Source organism: Ranitomeya variabilis, chromosome 5 (assembly GCF_051348905.1).
Source record: "Ranitomeya variabilis isolate aRanVar5 chromosome 5, aRanVar5.hap1, whole genome shotgun sequence".
NCBI lineage: Eukaryota > Metazoa > Chordata > Amphibia > Anura > Dendrobatidae > Ranitomeya > Ranitomeya variabilis.
Window position 1 is genome coordinate 678,937,029 of NC_135236.1, and position 17,850 is coordinate 678,954,878.

Consider the following 17,850-nt stretch of genomic DNA (forward strand, 5'->3'; position numbering starts at 1 on the left):
TGCTGTTACAGGCAGGTGTCGGTGACCGGAGCTGCTCTGATCTCTGCTGTTACAGGCAGGTGTCGGTGATCTGGGCTGCTCTGATCTTTGCTGTTGCAGGCAGGTGTCTGTGGTCGGAGCTGCTCTGATCTCGGCTGTTACAGGCGTCGGTGGTCGGAGCTGCTCTGATCTCGGCTGTTACAGGCGTCGGTGGTCGGAGCTGCTCTGATCTCTGCTGTTACAGGCAGGTGTCGGTGGTTGGAGCTGCTCTGATCTCTGCTGTTACATGCAGGTGTCGGTGGTCGGAGCTGCTCTGATCTCTGCTGTTACAGGCAGGTGTCGGTGGTCGGAGCTGCTCTGATCTTTGCTGTTACAGGCAGGTGTCGGTGGTCGGAGCTGCTCTGATCTTTGCTGTTACAGGCAGGTGTCGGTGACCGGAGCTGCTCTGATCTCGGCTGTTACAGGCAGGTGTCGGTGATCTGGGCTGCTCTGATCTTTGCTGTTTCAGGCAGGTGTCGGTGACCGGAGCTGCTCTGATCTCTGCTGTTACAGGCAGGTGTCGGTGATCTGGGCTGCTCTGATCTTTGCTGTTGCAGGCAGGTGTCGGTGGTCGGAGCTGCTCTGATCTTGGCTGTTACAGGCAGGTGTCGGTGGTCGGAGCTGCTCTGATCTCTGCTGTTACAGGCAGTTGTCGGTGACCGGAGCTGCTCTGATCTCTGCTGTTACAGGCAGGTGTCGGTGATCTGGGCTGCTCTGATCTTTGCTGTTGCAGGCAGGTGTCGGTGGTCGGAGCTGCTCTGATCTCGGCTGTTACAGGCAGGTGTCGGTGGTCGGAGCTGCTCTGATCTCTGCTGTTACAGGCAGTTGTCGGTGACCGGAGCTGCTCTGATCTCTGCTGTTACAGGCAGGTGTCGGTGATCTGGGCTGCTCTGATCTTTGCTGTTGCAGGCAGGTGTCGGTGGTCGGAGCTGCTCTGATCTCGGCTGTTACAGGCAGGTGTCGGTGGTCGGAGCTGCTCTGATCTCTGCTGTTACAGGCAGTTGTCGGTGACCGGAGCTGCTCTGATCTCTGCTGTTACAGGCGTGCAGCGCAGCTCCTGTGCCCGTCCCATACACGAATTTGATATATTGGGAAGAGGATAATGTCCGCCATGCTAATAAAGGTTGTCAGCCCCAGAGCTTGTATTGGCACAGCGCCCCTGATGGTCTCTTTAACCATTTTTGTCGTGTAGGAGATTGTCCTGGTGGTCTTCTTCGGTGCCGAGTACCTGGTGCGGCTGTGGTCGGCCGGCTGTCGCAGTAAATACGTCGGCTTCAAGGGGCGGATACGTTTTGCCCGGAAGCCCATCTCTATAATTGGTGAGCGGCCATGTTGGATATACCGTCTGGCTATAGGGTCACCAGGTCACACGAGTCGCCCATCAGGCAGATGAGTTGGGAAGGAGGCAGATGGCGCTGATGGATCCGCTGAGTACGTTGGTTTTGGTGACACTCTGCGGTCTGGGGTCTCCCATCGGTGTAGAGGCAGCAGCAACAGCGGGGTCCCGGGGCCACGGACGGCAGATTAGCTCCTCAGCCACGTAAGACCCCGCTATTATATGTGCCCCACATAGTATAAATTGAGGGAAGGTGCCAGGAGTCAAGGGAGCCAACACCAGGGTCCCCAATCCTGAGGCTTCTCCCCTTCCCCCCCCCCCCGCCCCGATATCACCCGACCTCCAGCTCCATTTATCAAAACGTGAGACCAGAAATCGTCTCTCTTCTCCTCCAGATCTCATTGTGGTCATCGCCTCCATCATTGTCCTCAGCGTGGGCTCCAACGGCCAGGTCTTCGCCACGTCTGCCATTAGGTTGGTGAGTTTATTGGGCTCCAGGAGTCACACAGCGGAATAGTGAGTGCAGCTCTGGAGGATAATACAGGATGTAACTCAGAATCAGTAATGTAATGTATGTACACAGTGACTGCACCAGCAGAATAGTGAGTGCAGCTCTGGAGTATAATACAGGAGGTAACTCAGGATCAGTAATGTATGTACACAGTGACTGCACCAGCAGAATAGTGAGTGCAGCTCTGGGGTATGATACAGGATGTAACTCAGGATCAGTAATGTAATGTATGTACACAGTGACTGCACCAGCAGAATAGTGAGTGCAGCTCTGGGGTATAATACAGGATGTAACTCAGGATCAATAATGTAATGTATGTACACAGTGACTGCACCAGCAGAATAGTGAGTGCAGCTCTGGAGTATAATACAGGATGTAACTCAGGATCAGTAATGTATGTACACAGTGACTGCACCAGCAGAATAGTGAGTGCAGCTCTGAGGTATAATACAGGATGTAACTCAGGATCAATAATGTAATGTATGTACACAGTGACTGCACCAGCAGAATAGTGAGTGCAGCTCTGGAGTATAATACAGGATGTAACTCAGGATCAGTAATGTAATGTATGTGCACAGTGACTGCACCAGCAGTATAGTGAGTGCAGCTCTGGGGTATAATACAGGATGTAACTCAGGATCAGTAATGTATGTACACAGTGACTGCACCAGCAGAATAGTGAGTGCAGCTCTGGGGTATAATACAGGATGTAACTCAGGATCAGTAATGTAATGTATGTACACAGTGACTGCACCAGCAGAATAGTGAGTGCAGCTCTGGAGTATAATACAGGATGTAACTCAGGATCAGTAATGTAATGTACACAGTGACTACACCAGCAGAATAGTGAGTGCAGCTCTGGGGTATAATACAGGAGGTAACTCAGGATCAGTAATGTAATGTATGTACACAGTGACTGCACCAGCAGAATACTGAGTGCAGCTCTGGGGTATAATACAGGATGTAACTCAGGATCAGTAATGTAATGTATGTACACAGTGACTGCACCAGCAGAATACTGAGTGCAGCTCTGGGGTATAATACAGGATGTAACTCAGGATCAGTAATGTAATGTATGTACACAGTGACTGCACCAGCAGAATAGTGAGTGCAGCTCTGGAGTATAATACAGGATGTAACTCAGGATCAGTAATGTATGTACACAGTGACTGCACCAGCAGAATAGTGAGTGCAGCTCTGGGGTATGATACAGGATGTAACTCAGGATCAGTAATGTAATGTATGTACACAGTGACTGCACCAGCAGAATAGTGAGTGCAGCTCTGGAGTATAATACAGGATGTAACTCAGGATCAGTAATGTAATGTCTGTACACAGTGACTGCACCAGCAGAATAGTGAGTGCAGCTCTGGGGTATAATAAAGGAGGTAACTCCGGATCAGTAATGTAATGTATGTACACAGTGACTGCTCCAGCAGAATAGTGAGTGCAGCTCTGGGGTATAATAAAGGAGGTAACTCAGGATCAGTAATGTAATGTATGTACGCAGTGACTGCACCAGCAGAATAGTGAGTGCAGCTCTGGGGTATAATACAGGAGGTAACTCAGGATCAGTAATGTAATGTATGTACACAGTGACTGCACCAGCAGAATAGTGAGTGCAGCTCTGGGGTATAATACAGGATGTAACTCTGGATCAGTAATGTAATGTATGTACACAGTGACTGCACCAGCAGAATAGTGAGTGCAGCTCTGGTGTATAATACAGGATGTAACTCAGTATCAGTAATGTATGTACACAGTGACTGCACCAGCAGAATAGTGAGTGCAGCTCTGGGAGTATAAAACAGGATGTAACTCAGGATCAGTAATGTAATGTATGTACACAGTGACTGCACCAGCAGAATAGTGAGTGCAGCTCTGGAGTATAATACAGGATGTAACTCAGGATCAGTAATGTAATGTATGTACACAGTGACTGCACCAGCAGAATAGTGAGTGCAGCTCTGGGGTATAATACAGGATGTAACTCTGGATCAGTAATGTAATGTATGTACACAGTGACTGCACCAGCAGAATAGTGAGTGCAGCTCTGGGAGTATAAAACAGGATGTAACTCAGGATCAGTAATGTAATGTATGTACACAGTGACTGCACCAGCAGAATAGTGAGTGCAGCTCTGGAGTATAATACAGGAGGTAATTCAGGATCAGTAATGTAATGTATGTACACAGTGACTGCACCAGCAGAATAGTGAGTGCAGCTCTGGGGTATAATACAGGATGTAACTCAGGATCAGTAATGTAATGTATGTACACAGTGACTGCACCAGCAGAATAGTGAGTGCAGCTCTGGAGTATAATACAGGATGTAACTCAGGATCAGTAATGTAATGTATGTACACAGTGACTGCACCAGCAGAATAGTGAGTGCAGCTCTGGGGTATAATACAGGATGTAACTCAGGATCAGTAATGTAATGTATGTACACAGTGACTGCACCAGCAGAATAGTGAGTGCAGCTCTGGAGTATAATACAGGATGTAACTCAGGATCAGTAATGTAATGTATGTACACAGTGACTGCACCAGCAGCATAGTGAGTGCAGCTCTGGAGTATAATACAGGATGTAACTTATTCTTTCTTCTGTCATTAGAGGGATCCGGTTCCTGCAGATCCTCCGCATGCTACATGTAGATCGACAGGGGGGAACGTGGAGACTTCTAGGATCTGTCGTGTTCATCCACCGCCAGGTGAGGGCATATCCCAGCTGACACCGTCCTCCGTTTCGGCCCTTATTTTCACCCTCGGGGCAATGGCCGCCCTGTAATAATGAGCATTTCTCTGTCTTCAGCTGAGATCTCACTCTGTCCCCTCTTCTTGCTCTCCTGCCGCCCCCAGGAGCTGATCACCACGCTGTACATCGGGTTCTTGGGGCTGATCTTCTCCTCGTACTTCGTCTACTTGGCCGAAAAAGACGCTGTAGATGAGGAAGGGAGGACCGGATTCTCCAGCTACGCTGACGCCCTCTGGTGGGGAGTGGTGAGTATGACCCCGTCTGCTGATATTCTACACATCTTCTCTAGTCACAGCCAAAGCGGCATTCTCTGCTGCCCTCTGCAGAAAGTATATGGGAACTGTATCCGTACAGTTTCCATAGAGACGTTGTTCCGCCCTGTACCCCGCCGTATGACCCGGCTTAGTCTCCCTTGCACAGGTCACAGTGACAACCATAGGATATGGAGATAAAGTCCCGCAGACCTGGATCGGGAAAACCATCGCTTCCTGCTTCTCCGTCTTTGCCATATCGTTCTTTGCTCTTCCAGCGGTGAGTAATGTCCATATTGCTTCTCGTTTTTCCTGCACTGATACACTGTAACAAATTCTCAGATGTGAGAAGTATTAGGTTTCCAAATTCCATTCACTGACAGCAAGCAGAGCTTGAAGCGTTCTCTAAACCACCTTTTATTTCATCTCATAGGGGATTTTGGGCTCCGGTTTTGCTCTGAAGGTTCAACAGAAGCAAAGGCAGAAACATTTCAACAGACAGATCCCAGCGGCGGCGTCACTGATCCAGGTAGGGGTCTTTGGTGGTGGTGGGGGAACGGCGGGTCCTCAATATCACTTTACCTGTCTCGCTGTCTCCTGTGCAGACCCTCTGGAGGTGCTATGCCGCTGAGAAGTCCTACAGCTCCACCGCCACATGGAAAATCTACCTGACCCCCCCAGAACAGGGAAGCAAGACAGCATCGGCGCCACTCAGCCCGGGCACACGGAGACAGGTCTGGGCATTCCTGACAGTTTTCAATCCTACCCAAGTTATTTAGAACAAATTCACTGGTGATAATCTTTATACCTCCTCTAGGGGACGCTCACTGAGTGCAAATGTATTATAGCATGCAAGCAAGGGGAGGTGTAAAAATCTGTATGTAGTGAGCTCCCCTAGTGGTGACTGTATAAATCTGTATGTAGTGAGCTCCCTCTAGTGGTGGCTGTATTAATCTGTATGTAGTGAGCTCCCTCTAGTGGTGGCTGTATAAATCTGTATGTAGTGAGCTCCCTCTAGTGGTGGCTGTATAAATCTGTATGTAGTGAGCTCCCTCTAGTGGTGGCTGTATAAATCTGTATGTAGTGAGCTCCCTCTAGTGGTGGCTGTATAAATCTGTATGTAATGAGCTCCCTCTAGTGGTGACTGTGTAAATCTATGTAGTGAGCTCCCTCTAGTGGTGACTGTATAAATCTGTATGTAGTGAGCTCCCTCTAGTGGTGGCTTTATAAATTTGATGACTGAAATTCCTTCCTCTTCCCCCAGAACAGAAGAAGTAAGAAGAAGACCAAGTCTGTACACGAGGCCCTTGTCACCCCCACAAGTCCTTCACTAGCCCCGCTATGCCTTTCGCCTGTAGCACGGGGGCCCCGAGTCTTCTCCCCTGAAAATGCGCTGTCTGTGCCTCACATCACCTATCATCATACGGAGGGCGAGAACAGAGACATGAACTTTCAGGGGCCGGCAGGTAGGGGGCAGACATCGGCTACATTGAATGTTATCCAAAGAATGTAATGCTGGGCATGTGCTGTCCCTTTGTATTTCCCCTTTATCAGCTATAAGCATGTGGATGGCGACACCTAGTGGCCATTGTTGGTAATGCAGCCTAGTTATGCATGGCTCCTTCCATAGTTCTGTGCACGTCTCCGATGTCTCGTGCTCGGTGACATTTCCCGGCGTCTCTGTCACCTTCTCTGTCTCTTCCTCTCTGTAGCAGGTCGCTGTAGGTCCTGGTCTACCCTCTCTATCTGCACGTCTCTTAGCTCCTCAGTACAAGGTATAGTGCATGAAAACCGAAAAATTCCAACAAGAAGCGGAAGAATATTGTTCGCAGCTTTGTCTGTAATTGGAGTAATCCTTCATTTCTCTACAGGGAGGGGTCGAGCGGACGGATCCCTGCCGGATATTTCCAGGTCTAACAGCTACACTGACGACATGGACGCCATGAGCGAGGAGAGCTCCCTGCCAGCCGTGACCGAGATATCCCAGTAAGGAGGAGGGAGGGGGTTAATCTGCCACCGGTATCTGTAAAAGGGGGCGCCAAGCAGAAGCCGCATGTGACGGGGTATATTATACTCCCACCTGTGCGCAGAAAACGCCTCCGACGCTAAAAAACATCCATCAAAAAAACAGCGGAGGGAGAGGAGGGAGCTGCAGCTGCAGCAGCTCTCACTGTTTGCTGCGAGAGGGGGGGGAAGAGCTGTCATTTATGCTTTAGAAATGAGGGTCAGCTACTTTTTTTCAGAATCGGCGCCGCTGATGTCCATGTGGCCGTTCCAGGTACTGCAGCTGAAGTGAACACCGCTAAGCTGCAGTTCCACATCCAGCCACAAGGACATGAGAGGCGCTGTTCCTGAGCATCCGGCGCCTTCTGCTTTGTGACCCCTGAGTACATACGTCTGCACCGTCTGACGCCCGCCCCGTGTAATCGCTGTTCTTTATCCCCCCCGGCAGCGCTATGAGCAGGTGAGGGTCTGCGCAGGAAGACGAGGTATAAAAGTGGAACTCCGTAGCGATGTTTTCTCGGGTTTCATCCTTGCTGTCAGTGAATGAGACTTTTTTTATTATTATTTTCCCATCCAAAGGCTGAAATCTTACTGTAACGTCGTTCTGCCAGCACAGCTGAGGGTTTGTTACAATTGCAGATGGGGCACACATTTCTCTCCTATCCTGGGCTACTGCTGCTACTAACACATTGCAGCGAAGTTTAGCTGTGTGAGCAGGAGCGGTGTGTTTGGGGACTTTTTAATTTACTGACAGCTAACTGAGATGGCGGAGGGTAAAGCCCAAATTATTCTGGGAGGTGCCGGAGTTCAGGGATTTATAAAAGGACTTGGAGACAGACGTGAGGAATCCGCTTTTATACCTGAGCTCCTGTGGTTGCAGTGTGAGCGTGCTCCGAGTGTGCATGCAGCCTCTGCGTGGCCTTCATTTACTGTTTCAACCTTCTGATGTTCCCCTCCCCCATTCTGCTGAATTGAATATAGTGGCCTAGAATCCATTCAGGCCTGACAGAAGGGGGCGCCTATTCCTACTGATTCCAATCAAGTCTTCCCTAGTGGTGTCTGTGCTGCGGCACTCAGCTGTGTGTCTGTGCTGCGGCACTCAGCTGTGTGTCTGTGCTGCCGCACTCAGCTGTGTGTCTGTGCTGGTGCTGCAGCACTTTTCTGTGTGTCTATGCTGTAATACTTAGCTGTGTGTCTGTGCTGCTTTACTCTCTTGTGTGTCTGTGCTGTGGCACTCTCCTGTGTGTCTGTGCTGCTGTACTCAGCTGTGTGTCTGTGCTGCAGCACTCTCCTGTGTGTCTGTATTGCAGCTCTCAGCTGTGTGTCTGTGCTGCGTCACTTAGATATGTGTCTGTGCTGCAGCACTCTCCTGTGTGTCTGTGCTGCGATACTCAGCTGTGTGTCTGTGCTGCAGCACTCTTCTCCTGTTATTTCCGTTGCCATAAGAAATATCCGTAATGCCGCAGTAGTGACCTCGGATCCTTCCCCATCCCTCACTGGTTATACCACCGCCATTAGTACTAACCCCCATCACTCCCACCTGTACTACCACAACCGGCAGCAGTACTACTACCCCCACAATTTCTCCAGCGTGTGTTATTGTGTTGCAGACTGACAGATGCGCATCGGACGGCAGTGAAGGTTACCCGCCGCATGCAGTACTTTGTTGCCCGCAGGAAATTCCAGGTACGAAACGGAGCGCGGTGTAAGTGTTATATACCGCCAGACCGTGCACCGCCCGCCGCAGCCCTGACACTTTCCTCTCTGGTCCCTTTTCTTCCCACGCTCCCAGCAAGCTCGGAAACCGTACGACGTCCGGGACGTGATCGAGCAGTATTCCCAGGGACACCTGAACATGATGGTGCGGATCAAGGAGCTGCAGAGGAGGTGAAGGCTTAGTCTGTCCGCAGCTCGGCCTGCGCGCTCCGGATACTTCTCACAGCTGCTTGTTTGTCACAGTTGTATCCAGTTGAGACGACCCTTGGTGATCTGACACATCGGGGGTCATTTATGACGTTATCTCGGTACGGATCCATTGTATCATTCTGGAGATTACCAGCCTGGATGCAATTGTAACAATCCCTCAGCTGTGAGAAGTTCAAGCTGAGATCTTCTCTGTTGTGTGAATGTGAACCAGAGCGTACATTGTAAGGTTGTGGCCCTGTCCTTCCATACTGACCTGTACCGTGTCCTCGCCTCCCTGTCCTGCGGAGATCAGCGGCGCCGGATGCACGATGTGGCGGAATGGATCTCCCGCGGCCGCTCGCTGCCGTTAGTCGCACTCATCCTTATCCTTCTCTTCACAGACTGGACCATTCCCTGGGGAAGCCGGGCCTCTTCCTGCCAGGTACCGTCCTGACTGCCATGTAGCTGGGAAAGCACTGCGGTAACCATCACAGGGGGCACAGGTCGGGGATGACTCAAACTCTACAGGGGCCCCAGGGCCCCTCTACTGAGTAATGGTGCCATACAACTGTGCAATGTACACAGGCCCCATGCAGAATAAAGGATTTACATCTGGACCAAGAATATCTAACAAAGACAAAAAGAAAAGGCTCCAGAGAAAAGAAATGTCCTAATAGAAAGTTATATCGCACATAATACTGCCATACAGTGTGCACATAATACTGCCATACAGTGTGTACATAATACCGCCATACACTGTGTACATAATACTGCCATACACTGTGCACATAATACTGCCATACACTGTGTTCATAATACTGCCATACACTGTGTACATAATACTGCCATACAGTGTACATAATACCGCCATACAGTGTGTACATAATACTGCCATACAGTGTGTACATAATACTGCCATACACTGTGTACATAATACTGCCATACAGTGTGTACATAATACTGCCATACACTGTGTACATAATACTGCCATACAGTGTACATAATACCGCCATACAGTGTGTACATAATACTGCCATACAGTGTGTACATAATACTGCCATACAGTGTGTACATAATACTGCCATACACTGTGTACATAATACTGCCATACACTGTGCACATAATACCGCCATACACTGTGTACATAATACTGCCATACACTGTGCACATAATACTGCCATACACTGTGTACATAATACTGCCATACACTGTGCACATAATACTGCCATACACTGTGTACATAATACTGCCATACACTGTGCACATAATACTGCCATACACTGTGCACATAATACTGCCATACACTGTGTACATAATACTGCCATACACTGTGTACATAATACTGCCATACACTGTGTACATAATACTGCCATACACTGTGCACATAATACTGCCATACAGTGTGTACATAATACCGCCATACAGTGTGTACATAATACCGCCATACAGTGTATACACAGAGTACCGCCATACAGTGTATATACAGAGTACCGCCATACAGTGTGCACATAATACCGCCATACAGTGCATACACAGAGTACCGCCATACAGTGTATATACAGAGTACCGCCATACAGTGTGCACATAATACCGCCATACAGTGTATATACAGAGTACCGCCATACAGTGTGCACATAATACCGCCATACAGTGTATATACAGAGTACCGCCATACAGTGTATATACAGAGTACCGCCATACAGTGTATACACAGAGTACCGCCATACAGTGTATATACAGAGTACCGCCATACAGTGTGCACACATAATACCGCCATACAGTGTATACACAGACTACCGCCATACCGTGCCCATTGCGGTATAGTGCTGTAGCATCCGGTCCTGCATGATGCTACGTTGCGGTCAGTCTGACGGGCGCAGGTTTGCGGTTCCCCCCTGTAATCCCCCTCTCTAATCTTCTCCGCAGAGAAGGGCCTGGACAAGGGCTTCTACACGGTGGGATCGAGGCTCATGCGTCTGGAAGACAAGGTACTAAATCTGCCTGCTCATTGTTAAAGGGGTCCTCCACTGTTATCCTCTGAGATGTCTCAGCGATTTCCCTTTAACTAGTGATATAACGTGTACTTCAGCCTTTTGTTGCCTGCGACCCCCCTCGGACCCTTCGCCGTTCTCGCTTCCTCTGGCAGAGGAACATTTTCCCAGGGCTGAATAATACAGCTGAGGATCGAGCCTGGCACATGGAGGGTAGACCTCAGCGCCTCGGCCCCCTCCCGCCATTTACCTCTTGCTCCTGGGAGCACAGAGACCCACTTGGGTGTGTAATTGTGGGGTCTCGCTGGCTGCTGAGCTGGAACGAGGTCCTCTCACTTGGCAGTGCCACGCAGGTCTGGCATTGCCGGGCAGCTGGATGGGCTGAGTGCGAGTATTGTCTGAGTGTCTAGGAATCAGCCAGACGCCCAGCAGAACGAAGCCCCCGTATACAATGAGCTCAGCGGATTGTTCCCGCGTCACCCCGCGGCTCCTGTCCCCAGATCACCCCCCACAGTAACCACCCGGGCAGCGCAGTGTCAGCAGGCCTTCATAGCAATCATGGGGTCTCCTCCAGTGTTATGGGGTGACCCTGGTGGTCTACTTTCTATGCATTCATTAGTCTCCTGTTGTGTCGCCCTCCCCTGTCCAGGTTTCACAGATGGACCGTAAGTTGGATGAAATCCTCCGCGCCTTCCGGGCTCAGTTGGTGCTAGAGGAGGACCAGGCGTTGCCTTCAGAGCCCACATCGCCCTCTCCTCACCGGCTGCATCCCTCTAACAGCTCCCCGACTCCCAGCCGCCGGTTCTGAGCAACCATAGTCTATCTCTTTCAAGGGTCTAGAGACTGAAGCGGCCATCATCACCTGTTACCTGGGTAGCTGTGAAGGTGCTAAATGTCACCGGGCTCCATACGTGGCTTCCTAGGACTGGCTCAGTGCTCTGCATGTCAACTAGAGCTCAAAACGCACCAAGGTGGAGATGCCACACAACCCCATAAGTGGTGCCACATGTTCACCTAATCAATAGACTTCCATAAGAGATGCCACATGAAAGATGCCAGGATCCAGTGGTTGGGAAGGACCAACGCTATGGACTAGATATGAACTGAGAGCTACTATGAGGGAAGCCTCCATCACTGGAAAGATATACTACAAACTTCAGGAACTCCATTACCAGGGGAAGAACCCCCTTCACTTGGGAGAGAACCTCCATCTCCATGAGAACCTCTATTACCATGGGGAGATCCTCTGTCACTAGGAAGACAACCATCACAATTTCAGGGAATCTATAAGCTCTAGGAACCTCCATTACCAAGGGAAGAACCCCCTTCACTAGGAAGAGAACTTCCATCTCCAGGAGAACCTGAATTACTATGGTGAGATCCCCCAAGACTAGGAAGAGAATCTACAAGCTCCAGAAACCTCTATTACTAGGGGGAAATCCGCCATCACTAGAAAGACAACCATCACCATTGAAGAGAATCTAAAAACTTCATGAACCTTCATTACTTGGGGGATATCCCCGTCACTAGGAAGACAACCACCATCACCGTTGAAGAGAATCTACAAGCCTCAGGAACCTCCATTACTAGGGGGATATCCCCCATCACAAGGAAGAGAACCTCTCAAGATGGCAAACACCAAACCCAGGAGGACCTCCATTCACCAGGGCAAGGACTGCCATTCACCAAGACGAGGTCTTCCATTCACCAGTGGGAGAACAACCATTCTCCAGGGGGAGAATCCGTGTCACCAGGAGAAGAACTTCCATCACCAGAGGGACAACCTCTGAACTTCAAAAGCCTCAATAACCAGGAGAACTTCAATTCTTTAGGAACCTGCAAAACCAGGAAGAGAATTTCTATTAGAAAGAGAACCTCAATCATTGGGGAGAGAACCTCCATTACCAGGGAGACAATCGCCAAGCTTCAGGAACCTCCATAACCAACAAGAGACAGTCCTTCTTCAAATGGTGAACCTCTAGATCGGTCAGAGAGAGCCTCCATCCTAAGGAGGAGGACATTCATCACAAGGAACAGACCTTTTGCCTCCATCACCAAGAATAGAAGCACCATTACTAAGAAGAGCATTCCCATCTCCAGGAAGAGAACTTCCATCACCAAGAACTGCCCTGTATTCTCCGGCCATGGCCACCTCCTCCTTGACACTTTGACTTCTTCTGGGCATCTATATATTATGTTATGAATGTCTTTCTTGCACCTGAACCTTCAGAACATTGAACAACCCATGATACATGGACTACAGTATGTGTTCCCTCTCCAGGAGGACGCAGCCCCTTCCCCATGTTCTCCTGTGCACAGATCACCGTGACCCCTGCCCTCATTGAGACTCTGGTGTTAAATAGACTTTATGCCCATAGATCTCGGGGTGAGACATTGACCCCTCTTCACCCTATTTTTGGTGGAGAAAGGGGTTATGAACCCATTTGCCTTATATCGCCCATTGTTGACCCCTTACCACTATGTATCTGTATGAGACTCGTCATCATCATCATCATCCGTGTGGCGAGGCAAGCAAAAATCGGTTCCCAACGTAATGATGAAAATATGTAAATGTATGCAAATGAGCCTGACTGGAAATAATTAAAGAATAGAAGACACAGCTATGATTGTCTTATTGTATGTGGGGAGGAGGTAGTCCATGGGTGGTCCTGGTTGCAGTCCTATGTCACAATTCCTCCCGTCGGATGACATGGCAGAGCTCTTGAGGACTCCTTGGGTCGTGTATGGGTGGCAGTCGGGGTCTCGATCCCCTTTGTGGACCTAAAGGGTCCTGCATTACAGAGGATGGAAGGGTGGGCCACGGACCACCGGCTTCCCAGCAGTGAGCTGCTCTGTATTACTTGTAGCTGTATGGTGTGCTGGGCATTTCCATGGCACAGACTCAGGTGGCCACAGATGTCCCCCGGGGCACATTCTTGGAGGTCTATCCTGACAACCCCCCCCCCCGACACTACCAATAGACTACAGGTGCCCATCTTATACCCAGCTGTAATGCCACTGCACAGGATAGAAGTGGGATGCAGGGATTCGGTTTTCACTGTTCCAAGCCCTCCACCCAAGGTTTCCACTGTTCCAAACCCTTCACCCAAGGTTTCCACTGTTCCAAGCCCTCCATCCAAGGTTTCCACTGTTCCAAGCCCTCCACCCAAGGTTTCCACTGTTCCAAGCCCTGCACCCAAGGTTTCCACTGTTCCAAGCCCTCCACCCAAGGTTTCCACTGTTCCAAGCCCTCCACCCAAGGTTTCCATTGATCCAAGCCTTGCACCCAAGGTTTCCACTGTTCCAAGCCCTGAACCCAAGGTTTCCATTGATCCAAGCCCTCCACCCAAGGTTTCCATTGATCCAAGCCTTGCACCCAAGGTTTCCACTGTTCCAAGCCCTGAACCCAAGGTTTCCACTGTTCCAAGCCCTCCACCCAAGGTTTCCATTGATCCAAGCCCTGCACCCAAGGTTTCCACTGTTCCAAGCTCTTCACCCAAGGTTTCCACTGTTCCAAGCCCTGCACCCAAGGTTTCCACTGTTCCAAGCTCTTCACCCAAGGTTTCCACTGTTCCAAGCCCTGCACCCAAGGTTTCCACTGTTCCCAGGACTTCTTCCATGTAACTTTGTGCCTTGGATCCGTTGGCTGGTAAACTACAACTCCCATCATTTTACTGACAGTAGGACCAGCCCCCAACCTCTGAGACCCCCTCTGGTCCTGATAATGAAGTAAATGGGGTCAATGGCAATGCTTTGTACAGCGGGGATGGGGGGCTGAATCCCAGATGTGGTCCCCTCATTTTTGGACTGAGCGCATTAAGTGGGGGCAAAAAAAGCAATACCCCCCCTTTATAGAATATTCCCAGCAGGCACGTGTGCGAGGGTGACCACAACAGCCTCAAAAAGTAAGTTTGTTACAATGTATCAGTGCAGGTTAGATTGTATCCGCCCGGAATCCTGACAGTATATAGTATTGTCTAAACTGGATACATTGTAACAAACCTCCAGCAGTGAAAAGTATTGAGCTTGGGCAAGTTTTAAAGGACGTTTTCAGCTTCAGAAACCCCTCCGTTCGGTGTCTGTTGACAGCACTGCAGCCAATCGACTAGATCAGTTTCCATTCACTGGAAGCAAGCAGAGATTTTAGAAGTATCTTAGAACCTTCCGATCTGCGCCATGGACCTTGTACATTTCTCAGTGACTTTTTTTCTAAAATCCCGTCCCTTTCTTACTCTTGGTTCCATGACCGTTCCTCCGCTGGCTCGTCGCACGCGTCTTGGCTCCATTTCCTGAGCCTTCGCTGTCACATTGTAACGCAAAAATAGCAAACAAGTCAGCGGAAAGTAACAGAAGTTTGTGCCACAAAAGCGATTCTCCTGCGAAGAACATTCTGTATCAGGACATAAAGGAGATTTAGGAGCGAGGGATAAAGGGGCCGGTTCTTGGCAGAGCGGCGCGGGGGGCTACAGAGGGGACAGAGGGGCACAATGTATTGTATCATCTCACTGCTACACTAAAGTCCTCTCATGTCTAATGGGGGAAAAATCCAAGAAAACAGCTGAGGGGGGGCAAGATGGAAATAGATTGTCAGGAACACAGCGGCCATGTTATACGGCAGGTGAAGAGGAGGGAGGCACTGTGCAGTGTATATATATACAGGAGGAGTGGTACTGTGCAGGGTATATATACAGGAGGAGTGGTACTGTGCAGTGTATATATATACAGGAGGAGTGGTACTGTGCAGGGTATATATACAGGAGGAGCGGTACTGTGCAGTGTATATATACAGGAGGAGTGGTGCTGTGCAGTGTATATATACAGGAGGAGCGGTACTGTGCAGTGTATATATACAGGAGGAGTGGTACTGTGCAGTGTATATATACAGGAGGAGCGGTACTGTGCAGTGTATATATACAGGAGGAGCGGTACTGTGCAGTGTATATATACAGGAGGAGTGGTGCTGTGCAGTGTATATATACAGGAGGAGTGGTACTGTACAGTGTATATATACAGGAGGAGTGGTACTGTGCAGTGTATATATACAGGAGGAGTGGTACTGTGCAGTGTATATATACAGGAGGAGTGGTACTGTGCAGTGTATATATACAGGAGGAGTGGTACTGTGCAGTGTATATATACAGGAGGAGCGGTACTGTGCAGTGTATATATACAGGAGGAGCGGTACTGTGCAGTGTATATATACAGGAGGAGTGGTACTGTGCAGTGTGTATATACAGGAGGAGTGGTACTGTGCAGTGTATATATACAGGAGGAGCGGTACTGTGCAGTGTATATATACAGGAGGAGTGGTACTGTGCAGTGTATATATACAGGAGGAGCGGTACTGTGCAGTGTATATATACAGGAGGAGTGGTGCTGTGCAGTGTATATATACAGGAGGAGTGGTACTGTGCAGTGTATATATACAGGAGGAGTGGTGCTGTGCAGTGTATATATACAGGAGGAGTGGTGCTGTGCAGTATATATACAGGAGGAGTGGTACTGTGCAGTGTATATATACAGGAGGAGCGGTACTGTGCAGTGTATATATACAGGAGGAGTGGTACTGTGCAGTGTATATATACAGGAGGAGCGGTACTGTGCAGTGTATATATACAGGAGGAGTGGTACTGTGCAGTGTATATATACAGGAGGAGCGGTACTGTGCAGTGTATATATACAGGGGGAGTGGTACTGTGCAGTGTATACAGGAGGAGTGGTACTGTGCAGTGTATATATACAGGAGGAGTGGTGCTGTGCAGTGTATATATACAGGAGGAGTGGTGCTGTGCAGTGTATATATACAGGAGGAGTGGTACTGTGCAGTGTATATATACAGGAGGAGCGGTACTGTGCAGTGTATATATACAGGAGGAGCGGTACTGTGCAGTGTATATATACAGGAGGAGCGGTGCTGTGCAGTGTATATATACAGGAGGAGTGGTACTGTGCAGTGTATATATACAGGGGGAGTGGTGCTGTGCAGTGTATATATACAGGAGGAGTGGTATTGTGCAGTATATATATACAGGAGGAGTGGTACTGTGCAGTATATATACAGGAGGAGTGGTACTGTGCAGTGTATATATACAGGAGGAGTGGTACTGTGCAGTGTATATATACAGGGGGAGTGGTACTGTGCAGTGTATATATACAGGAGGAGTGGTATTGTGCAGTATATATATACAGGAGGAGTGGTACTGTGCAGTGTATATATACAGGAGGAGTGGTACTGTGCAGTGTATATATACAGGAGGAGTGGTACTGTGCAGTGTATATATACAGGAGGAGTGGTACTGTGCAGTGTATATATACAGGAGGAGTGGTACTGTGCAGTGTATATATACAGGGGGAGTGGTACTGTGCAGTGTATATATACAGGAGGAGTGGTATTGTGCAGTATATATATACAGGAGGAGTGGTACTGTGCAGTGTATATATACAGGACGAGTGGTACTGTGCAGTGTATATATACAGGAGGAGTGGTACTGTGCAGTGTATATATACAGGGGGAGTGGTACTGTGCAGTGTATATATACAGGAGGAGTGGTATTGTGCAGTATATATATACAGGAGGAGTGGTACTGTGCAGTGTATATATACAGGAGGAGTGGTACTGTGCAGTGTATATATACAGGAGGAGTGGTACTGTGCAGTGTATATATACAGGAGGAATGGTACTGTGCAGTGTGTATATACAGGAGGAGTGGTACTGTGCAGTGTATATATACAGGAGGAGTGGTACTGTGCAGTGTATATATACAGGGGGAGTGGTACTGTGCAGTGTATATATACAGGAGGAGTGGTATTGTGCAGTATATATATACAGGAGGAGTGGTACTGTGCAGTGTATATATACAGGAGGAGTGGTACTGTGCAGTGTATATATACAGGGGGAGTGGTACTGTGCAGTGTATATATACAGGAGGAGTGGTACTGTGCAGTGTATATATACAGGAGGAGTGGTACTGTGCAGTGTATATATACAGGAGGAGTGGTACTGTGCAGTGTATATATACAGGGGGAGTGGTACTGTGCAGTGTATATATACAGGAGGAGTGGTACTGTGCAGTGTAT

At 49.1% G+C, this 17,850-nt stretch overlaps 1 protein-coding gene across 1 annotated transcript in view; it reads left to right on the forward strand.

Annotated features, from left to right (window-relative positions):
* Window positions 1–13,395, forward strand: part of LOC143777044 (potassium voltage-gated channel subfamily KQT member 1-like) — a 32,295-nt gene extending 18,900 nt beyond the window's left edge. The window contains exons 4-18 of the mRNA XM_077266961.1: window positions 1,211–1,337; window positions 1,750–1,828; window positions 4,482–4,578; window positions 4,727–4,867; window positions 5,043–5,153; window positions 5,307–5,402; window positions 5,479–5,607; window positions 6,138–6,339; window positions 6,586–6,648; window positions 6,745–6,859; window positions 8,488–8,563; window positions 8,670–8,764; window positions 9,184–9,224; window positions 10,709–10,770; window positions 11,423–13,395. Coding sequence (XP_077123076.1) covers window positions 1,211–1,337; window positions 1,750–1,828; window positions 4,482–4,578; window positions 4,727–4,867; window positions 5,043–5,153; window positions 5,307–5,402; window positions 5,479–5,607; window positions 6,138–6,339; window positions 6,586–6,648; window positions 6,745–6,859; window positions 8,488–8,563; window positions 8,670–8,764; window positions 9,184–9,224; window positions 10,709–10,770; window positions 11,423–11,581 — 1,593 coding nt within the window. The 3' untranslated portion in view covers window positions 11,582–13,395. The remainder of the gene's footprint in view (window positions 1–1,210; window positions 1,338–1,749; window positions 1,829–4,481; window positions 4,579–4,726; window positions 4,868–5,042; window positions 5,154–5,306; window positions 5,403–5,478; window positions 5,608–6,137; window positions 6,340–6,585; window positions 6,649–6,744; window positions 6,860–8,487; window positions 8,564–8,669; window positions 8,765–9,183; window positions 9,225–10,708; window positions 10,771–11,422) is intronic.
* The last annotated feature ends 4,455 nt before the right edge of the window (window positions 13,396–17,850 follow it).